The following is a 10,416-nucleotide window of genomic DNA, read 5'->3' as shown; positions in this document are numbered from 1 at the left end:
TAATCCAAAAGATTGCCTTGAAATTTAAAACATTTTTTTATGATAATTGAATCTAGCGGGTATATATATATATGTATATATTCAAATTACAAATTAAATATTTTAGTTTATAGAAACAGTAATAAAATAATAATCAGAAATAAATTTGTAGGTACGACAGGATCATATCAAACACTCAAAGAGAACAACATGTCAGTCTATACAGAATATGTGACTTTATGCAACCAGGCGGATATACAGGAAAATGAGATGAAGGTGTTCGATTTCAATGAAGACACAAAAGTATTATTAATAAAACAAAATGGTGAACTTTCGGCAGTTGGTAATAAATGTTCGCATTACGGAGCACCATTGCATACTGGCGTATTGGGCCAAGGACATGTACGTTGCCCTTGGCATGGTGCTTGTTTTAATATAAAAACGGGAGATATTGAAGATTTTCCCGGCTTGGATTCGTTACCTTGCTTTAACGTTCAAGTGGAGACAACTGGGGAAGTAAAAGTTAGAGCTAAAAAGGTGGACCTAACAGAAAGCAAACGGCTTAAAAATATGGCTTCGTATTGTCCTGAAACTAATTTAACTTATGTTGTTGTTGGCGGTGGCCCGGCTGGTGCTGTTTGTGCAGAAACATTACGTCAGGAAGGCTTCACTGGTCGTGTAATTATGATTTGCCGGGAGAACGCTTTACCATATGATCGCATTAAAGTTTCTAAATCAATGAATATTGAACTCGGAAAAATTGAGTATCGTAATTCATCGTTTTACAATGAACATAGCATAGAAACCATGGTCGGCGTTGAGGCTACTAAATTGGATATTGAATGTAAGACCGTTTTATGTTCCAATGGAAAATTAATACAATACGATAAAATATTTATCGCAACTGGCTGTTGCCCAATAAAACCACCAATCAAAGGTGCCGATTTAAATAATGTAGTAACTGTTCGAGATCATTCGGATGCCGATTTTATAAATAATTTTGTTGATGCTGAAAAAAATGTCGTGTGTCTTGGTAGCAGCTTTATTGCATTGGAAAGTGCAGCATATCTTGCTAAAAAAGTGAAAAGCGTAAGTATGGGCGTAGACCAATAATGTCTATGGTATTAAACTTTTTTCCCATTTGCCTACCTGCACTTACTTTTAGCTTATAAGGTACATCTTTTTAAGTTTCATATTTTTCCACTTTTGACTTTCTGAACTTTCACTTGCATGAATCATGAAGTAAACTTAGTACTATACTTTATTACTATATTTCAAATATTATTTGTAGTAATTATTAACTGAACATTTGTTTTATAGGTTACTGTCATTGCTCGCGATGAGGTGCCACTATTGGCTAGTTTTGGTAAAGAAATCGGTCAGCGAATACTTGATCTTTTCACTGAAAATGGTGTGAAAATAATAACGAACAGCGGAATAACTGAAATCTTCGGTAGCGATGATAATAAAGTGAAGGAAGTGATCTTAAAAGATGGATCGAAATTACCATGTGACCTTCTTATTATGGGTACTGGCTCAAAGTTTTACACAGATTTTCTTAAAGAGTCTGGTGTTGAACTTAACGCCAACGGGACAATAAATACGGATATGTATCTAATGACTAATGTTCCATCTGTGTTCGCAGGTGGAGATATTGCTAACGCACCCGTTTTTTCAAATGGAAACCAAAGAACCCACATCGGTCACATACAACTTGCACAGTATCACGGACGTATTGCTGCCATTAACATGGTCGGCCAAACCCAAATAAAGCTTAAGAGCATTCCATTTTTTTTCACCATGATATTTGGAAAAGGCCTTCGTTATGCTGGATATGGAAAATATTCGGATGTGCTTATCGAAGGTGACTTGCCAAATTTTAAATTTGTTGCATATTACTTGAATTCGAATAATAAAGTCATAGCGGTTGCTTCTTGTGGACGTGATCCAATTGTTGCACAATTTGCCGAATTGCAAGCTCAGGATAAATGCTTACATCGATCTGATATTGAAGGAAAGGAAGACCCGACTGCATGGACCAAAAATATGAATGCAGATGCGCCATGCAAGTTACCCGCCATGAATTATTGAACTCTAATATGAAATTGTTATTTTATTTATATTCAAACTTGTTAATTTATTTTGTATTATTAAATTTTAAGTATTTGTACAGTGAATACACATAAATATTATTACAATACATAACAAATATATTTAATAACAAAAGGTTAGAATTTACCTACATGTTGATACTCTTCACTCAAATGATAAACTAACATAATATGTATTTATATATATATATATATGTATTCATATACATATATGTGCATTTATATATAAATATGTAGGAATTTTATTACTATATTGATTTGAAAGTTGATTTTAAAAACATTAATACAATTAAATTAAATTAGAGTGATACAAAATTACAAAATGTATATAAGAAAAAAATGTTTCGCGCTACTCGACCGTTTTCGCTGAACACCACGAAGCGACTGACTACCTCTTCTCTTTGTAGTCATGGCAACAAGAATTCGTTTGTTCTGCTCTCTTGTCGTACTGCACAAACACACCCCACATTCGGCCTTCCTGATCAAGCATTCGCCTCGAATGCTCCGAGGTTTTCATTGTTAGACCACGGCTTCATATATTCTGCACAAGTTGAAGTATTTTTCGGACCATCGGAATTACCTATCTTCTGAACATCATAAGAATTATTTGATTTAATTTTCACAACTTTGTATGGACCCAAAAATTTTGGTTTCAACTTAAGACCACTACCGAATTGTGTACGTTTGACAGCAACTAGGTCGTCAACGGCATACTGCCTAGCTTTTTTGCGTCGTAGGTTATACGTTTTTTTATTTTCGTCTTGCAATTTTACTATCTGTGTTTTGGCTTTAGCACGTAAATCGTCGCGATTTTCGCTAAATATCATGATCATCTCGTTGTTAATAAGTGCTTGCAACTGGTGATCATCTTTAGTACGCATTTTTACTCCAATTAACAACTCGAACGGCGTAGTCTGAATGCTTCTGGAGAACGTCGAATTAATTGCTCGCTGTACCCGGTCAACATACTTATACTACTTCGTAGGGTCATCGATACTGAGTTTTGTGAGTACTGAAGTAATAACAGCGTTCAATCTCTCCACTTGCCCATTCACTCTCGGTAAGCCAGTTGTCGTCTTAATCAGCTTAATACCTTCATCGTCACAATAGCTTAGAAAATCTTGAGAGGTGAAAGCTGAGCCTCTGTCCGATATGATGAATGCGGGATTTCCGAACGTCATACTTTGAATACACAATTTTGCGATGACTTCATTCGCTGTAGTTGATTTAGTCGCGTATAGCCAGCAAAATTTCGTAAATGCGTCCACCACAGCTAAAATGTACTTGTAATTTTTGTTTGTTGATTCCAACGGTCCTAAGAAGTCGATATGGAACGTATACAGCGGAATCTCTTCTTTTTGTAGTGGGTGCAACAGACCTTCTTGCTTACCTCGTTTGCGATTACTAAGTATACACGGGATACAACATTCAATAATTTTCTGAATTTTATCTTCAACGTTCGGTATGAAGTAGTATTTACAGATCAGCTCTTTAGTTTTTTAATAGCGAAATGACCTCTTTCATGTACTTGACTGATTATTTGCCTCTGCATACCTACTGGAATTACAATTAATTCAACATCATTAACAAGTTTGTACAGGACACCAGATTTTATAATATAATCGTTGTAAGTCTTATTTTCTTTCTTGAGTATCTCAATTATTGCTCTTAGATGTTCATCTTGTGCTTGCGCTTGTTGTATTCGCCATAATATGCTGTCTGTATCAATCATCATCATTCTACTGAGTGCGTCCACGTGTCGCATTTGAGAACCAGGACGATGTTCTACTGTGTAATTATACTCTTGCAAAAAAAAAACCCATCGCGCCACTCTCGTGCATAAGTCCTTCTTGTCCAGCGTCTTTGTGAATGCATTACAGTCCGTAACCAATTTGAATTGCTGACCCAATAAATAAATACGAAATTTTTTTAAAGCCTCAATTATAGCTAACACTTCTAACTCATAGCTACAATATTTGCGTTCTGCATCCGTCGTTTTCTTACTCATGTAGTACACCGGATGAAATCTACCATCCTCTGGAAGTTTTTGCATGAGCACTGCTCCATAACCATCGATCGATGCATCAGTGTGCACTTCGATTTCATATTGTTGGTTGAAAATACTTAATACCGGTTGCTCACTCAAAATTGTTTTCAACTGTCTGAATGCTAATTTTTGTTCATCTTTGATTTCGAATTTGCGACCTTGTTTACGAAGATCACTAAGTGGCTTCGCAATAATTGAAAAATTAGGTACAAACTTACGAAAGTAACCTGCTAAGCCAAGGAAACTTTCCAACTGTTTTACATTTTCTGGCAACTTAAACCTCATGAGTGCTTCAATTTTTGCTGGAGACGGCTCGATTTTCTGATTGCATATAACATGCCCAAGGAACTCAACACGTCTTTGTAGGAACTGGCATTTCTTAAGATTTATTTCTAGTCCGTACTGCTCACATAAATCAAAAACGATTTTTAAACGGTCTACAGCTTCTTCTTCGTCTTGCGCTGGTATTATAACATCATCGATATATGGCTTTTACAACTCATTTCTCGAAATATTGCGCAAATATGCCTTTGAAATACGCTCGGTGAATTGCATAGTCCAAACGGAACTTTACAAAATTGAAATTGTCCACTGTATGTAATAAATGTAGTGTATTTTCTCGATGCTTGTGTCACTGGAACATGAAAAAACCCATTTTTTAAGTCTATTGTACTGAAGAGTTTAGCATTCTGCAAACGATCAAGTTGATCTTCAATTAAGGGTAACGGAAAACGATCTTTGACAACTACTTTATTCAATCTGCGGTAATCTATGCATAATCTTGGAGTGCCATCGCGCTTTCGTATAAGCACTATAGGGCTATAAAACTCTGAGTCGGATGCTTCAATAATACCCTCTTTTAACCACCGTTCAATCTCTTGATCTACGATTTGCCTTTCACTAATAGGTAAACGTATTGGTTTACTGTAAATCGGCGTATCATCAGTTAAAGTTAGTGTCATTTCTACATCAGTCGATTTTATCTTTTTCGGTCGATAGTTTTGAACTAGCTCTTGAACATTCTTTTTAGTTTTAGCACTAATATCTGATGCAGCATCAATTTCGGTTTCTTCTGGAGCTATTTCTATTTGCATAACAGCTAAGTTATTATCATTTTCATGCATCTTTGTTACGAACACCCCGTCATTATTAATTTTTATTTCGGCTTGATTCCTCAACCTTTGAGGTTGAAGAATCTCAAAGGTTGAGTCCACACACTCTGATTGTACTATTTGAAAATTCATTTCATAGTCTTCGCCATCAATTAAGACATTTAAATCACATTGACCAAGGGGTTTTATTTTACTTTTACTCGTCCTTTTCCCAAATCCAACCAAGGATATTTTTGATTCGCGGAGTTTTGGTTCTTTTAAACGTATATGCATCCGTTTCGTTATTATATGACACTTACTACCTGTGTCAAATAAAGCTCGACACTTTAAATTGTTTATTTTAATTTCTTTCACCATGCTATCATCTTTAATAGACAAAACTCGTGTATTTGCATTTGGTGCATTTTCGTTTTGTTTAATTGTGCAATGCTTAGCGATATGACCATAATCACTGCATTTGAAACATTTCATACCTTTGCTTTTATTACTGAAATTTGAGGACACATGGCCTTTCATGCCACAATTATAACATAAAATATTTTTGGCTTCTTTTCCTTGTTGTTCGGCAGGTTTTTTATTCACTTTCAGGTTAACCGCACGATCTTTTCCACTTAACGATTCATAGCATTTTAGTTTTTCTTTAAACTCTCGTAGGTTTGTGGCGCCATATAAAATAATTTTATTTATATTTAAGTCATTAATGCCTTCAATCACATATTGCATTAGAGCTTCTTCTTCTATATTACCACGTGACGCTAGCTCTTTCATATTGAGAAAATATTCTTGACAACTCTCATTTTTCTTAATTTTTCTACTGCACATTAGTTTATGTAGTTCAGCACTATTTGTCGATTCTTTGAATTCGTTTATCAGAGCGTTTTTTAGCTTAAACCAATTATTTATACCTCGATCACTCATTAGGTATGTTCGCGCTAATCCTTTTATTGATTTTTTTGCAAAGACAAACTTTTGTAAATCATCCCATTGCATCATTACGGAAATATCTTCAAATTCATTTAGCCAAACATCAATTGATAACAAATCATCTCCACTAAATGGTCTTATTGAATCCTCAACATCACGAAAATTTAACACAAATTTTGGTGTAACTATATTTTCGGCCGCTATTGTAAAATTCTTTACTGAATTTTGTTTACGCTGTTGTCTTTGTCGTAACTCGTTGTTGCTTTTAATAGTTTTGTTTTGTGATGTCATACTTCTTTGTTTCACTTTACCTGTTTCTCTGTTTACTCCGTCGTCGCTTTTGCCGTATTGCTTGTCGCATCGAATTTCACTCTCTAATTCGCCTTCGGCTTCATTGTATTGGTCATTGTCGCTTGTTCCACTATTTGCTTCATCTCTCTATTCGTTGCGTTGAACGACAGCGTCATTTCGATGATCGTCTTCATTATCATCAAAATCATCATCGCTTTCGTCGTCAGTGTCGTCAACTGCATTAACGGAACATAGTAAACCGCCTTTACTTAAATTGTTGAATATGTGCACGAACAAGTCATCAGCCTTGTAGTCAATTCCCAACATGTTGCATATTGTAACTAATTCGCTGCTTTCGAAATTTGCAGTAACGTACTCCTGCAATGACTTAAAACCCTCGTCATCTTGGCTAAAGTCAAAGCCTACAAAATCCCTGAGCCGTTGCTTGTTATTTCTATCGCCTCCAAATTGAAAAACAAATTTGTGTAATAGAGCAATACTCTCCCTTCTACCTTTAGACAGAACATGCCGTAGCGAGTCGATTCTGCCCAGCGACGCCATTTCATGCAAACACTTATAACTTTTTCACACCAGCTTGATCCAATATAGTTTGTTTTAACACAGTTTTTTATCACTACAGTTTTTATTTTATCTCGGGCGAGCCCCCAAAATATAGGAATTTTATTATTATATTGAATTGAAAGTTGATTTTTGTAATATGGTCACCTTAATCTAAAATATGTTATAGGGTAACCTTATTATGGTCAATACTCATCTCTCTTAGTAGTAAGTGATAAAATGTAAATTCAGTCGTTAAGTCTCAGTGAAACAAGAACATTATAGTGGCGACGAGGAGAAAAAAAACAAAATCCAGTAAAAATGGCCACAGTGGAAAAAAATCAAATTTTGGGTAAATTACCTAGTTTTAACCACGAAAATGGTTCGTGGAGTATTTATAAGTCGAAGTTGCAGCAGTTCTTGATCTGCAACCAAGTGACAAACGAAATTCAAAAAAAAGCAATGCTGGTTACGTCATTGGAGGAGAGGAGTTTTATGCTGTTACAGAATCTATTGAGTCCAAAATTGGTGGACGCAGTAGAAGTCACTTATGAACAATGTGTAAAGGTATTGGAAGCACATTTCAAGCCAGTGACAATTGGTTTTGCTGAGAGGTGCAGATTTTATGGCGCCAGTAAACAGCAACAAGAATCGGTAAACGATTGGGCAATAAAACTGCGAAATTTAGCTACACAATGCAATTTCGGTGAACACCTTGAAATGGCGTTAAGAGATAAGTTTATAATGGGCCTTGAAAGAAGTATAGTCAAGGACAAGTTAATGTTAGAGTCAGTAGAAACATTAACTTTTGAAAAAGCGGTACAAATGGCGAAAGCAGCGGAATATAGCCAACAGCCGTTAGAAGCAGCAGTTAAAGAGGAAATATTTTACATGCGAAACAACACATCAAATAACGGGCGATACAGTGCAGCGCAGCCGCAGCGACGACATGGTCAGCAGCGCAGTGAGAAATGGCAGCATGATAATGAGAGACAGCAGATGCAAAAAGAAGAAGTAAAAAAGTGCGAAGTGTGTGGGTATAATAACCATAAAAGCAGTGTATGTAAATATAAAGATTATAAATGCAAAAAATGCAATAGGAAAGGGCATTTAAAAAAATGTGTTTGCTAAATAGAAAAGATTTTAATTTTTTTGAATCAAATTTTTTTCCGTTGGTGAATAAAGAAAAACAAATTGACGATCCAATTTATATAAATGTGAATGTGGAAAATCGAGAGTTTTGTATGCAACTGGACACGGGTTCGCAGTTTAGTATTTTTTCATTAAATGATTTTAAAAAATTTTTTAATATGAATCAACTAAAGAAGACTAATATAATTTTGAAGACCTATAATGGTGTAGAATTAAACCCTGTGGGAGTTGTGGACGTGCAGGTAACGTACAAAGAATTGTGCAGAGTAGTGAGATTTTTGATAGTACAAGGTGAGGGTCCAGCCTTGCTAGGCAGAAATTTTTTAAATGTTTTTGAAATTGATTTTAAAAAATTAAATTATGTTACTGTTGACAAATTAAGTGAAGAATTAAGAAATCAGTTTGCAAAGCTATTCGACAGTAAACTAGGATGTTTCACAAAAGGACAAGTTAAGTTGTCAGTAAAAGCAGGGTCGGTTCCAAAATTTTTTAAACCCAGGCCGGTGCCATTAGCAATTAAAGATAAAGTTGAAAAGCAAATAAAGGATTTAGTAAATATGGATGTGTTAGAACCGATAGAGTTTAGTGAATGGGCAACGCCGATAGTACCTGTATTAAAAAAGAACGGTCAGGTGAGGATTTGTGGAGACTTCAAAGTAACAGTAAATCCAGTCCTAATTGTGGACAAATATCCTTTGCCACGTATTGAAGAATTATTTGCAAAGTTACAGGGAGGTGATGAATTCACTAAATTAGATCTTACCATGGCATATCAACAGATGGAGTTGGATGAAGATTCAAGAAAATTTACCACCATTTCAACAACTAAAGGGTTGTTTCAATATAAACGTTTAGTCTACGGGTTGGCATCCGCTCCGGCAATTTTCCAAAAAATTATGGAAAATTTGTTGCTAAAAATTGAGGGAGTAGTTGTTTTTATTGATGATATACTGATCACAGCAGGGAATAGAGTTGAACACGTTAAACGAGTAAAACAAGTGTTAAGTGTTTTACAAGATGCAGGGTTTTCATTATCCCTAGAAAAGTGTAATTTTTTTTGTAAAAAAGTGGAATATTTAGGTCATATTATCGATAAAGAGGGGTTGCATACTAACCCTGAAAAAATTAAGATGATCAAAGATATTGCTTATCCAAAAAATCTGAAAGAGCTTCAAGCATTTTTGGGAATGATAAATTTTTATAGACGCTTTTTACCAAATCTGGCAAATATAGCTTCCCCATTGTATGACTTAATGAAGGGAGATAGTCAGTTTGTCTGGACAAACGAATGTTCTAAAGCAATAGATAAATTAAAGAATTTAGTAATAGCGGATAAATGTCTGACACATTTTAATCCGGAGTTTGGACCAAAGTTAACAGTAGATGCAAGTCCGATTGGCGTGGGAGCAGTACTTTCACAGGTAGCGCCAGACGGTGTTGAAAAGCCAATCGAATTCGCTTCAAGAATTTTGAAGCCAGTAGAAAGAAAGTACTCTCAATTGGATAGGGAGGCAGTAGCTATTTTGTTTGGTGTTACCAAGTTTCACCAATATCTGTATGGACGTAAATTTATACTTGTGACAGATAATAAACCCTTACAGTATATTTTTAATCCTAAAAAAGGTATACCGCAGATGGCGGCAAACAGATTACAACGTATTGCGTTAGCATTGTCGGGTTACAATTTTCAGGTTGAGCATATCAGATCAACACAAAATGTAGCAGATTACTTTTCAAGATTTCCGTCCAAAATCTTCTGTGAAAATAAATGGTTAGAGTCTGATGTGTATTTTAACTATGTTAAAGAAAGCAACAAAATTCAGTTAGATTTAGAGTTAGTAAAAAAAGAGACTGAAAAAGATAAGGTGCTACAAAAAGTTAAAGAGTATATCCTTAAGGGTTGGCCAAGCAAATGCACAGATGTAGATATGGAACAATATTTTAGGAAGAAGAATGAACTATCTTATGAGCAAAATTGTGTTTTCTGGGCTTATCGAATTGTAATTCCTAAAAGCTTACAACATAGGGTAGTGGAATTATTACACTCATCACACATGGGAATAGTGAAAATGAAGTCTAGGGCAAGAGAATGTTCTTGGTGGCCAAAACAAACTAATGATTTAGAAATAGCAGTTAAAGGTTGTGAGCCATGTCTTAAAACAAGGGCAGATCCACCTAAGCAGGAATTAAAAGTATGGAAGTGGCCAGACAAACCTTGGAGTAGGGTGCACATTGATTTTTT

The 10,416-nt window shown here is 35.3% G+C and overlaps 1 protein-coding gene across 1 annotated transcript; it reads left to right on the top strand.

Moving 5' to 3' along the window:
* The first annotated feature begins 95 nt into the window (after positions 1-95).
* LOC119672740 (apoptosis-inducing factor 3-like) lies at positions 96-2,156 on the top strand. The gene is made up of 2 exons (XM_038083855.1): positions 96-1,068; positions 1,300-2,156. The coding sequence occupies exons 1-2, from the start codon at positions 190-192 to the stop codon at positions 2,068-2,070; spliced, it is 1,650 nt and encodes a 549-aa protein (XP_037939783.1). The 5' UTR covers positions 96-189; the 3' UTR covers positions 2,071-2,156.
* Positions 2,157-10,416: the final 8,260 nt, after the last annotated feature.

This window comes from Teleopsis dalmanni, chromosome 1, assembly GCF_002237135.1.
Source record: "Teleopsis dalmanni isolate 2A chromosome 1, ASM223713v2, whole genome shotgun sequence".
In the NCBI taxonomy this organism is placed as follows: domain Eukaryota; kingdom Metazoa; phylum Arthropoda; class Insecta; order Diptera; family Diopsidae; genus Teleopsis; species Teleopsis dalmanni.
Note: the sequence above shows the minus strand (reverse complement) of the source record. Positions and strands in the feature narration are given on the sequence as shown.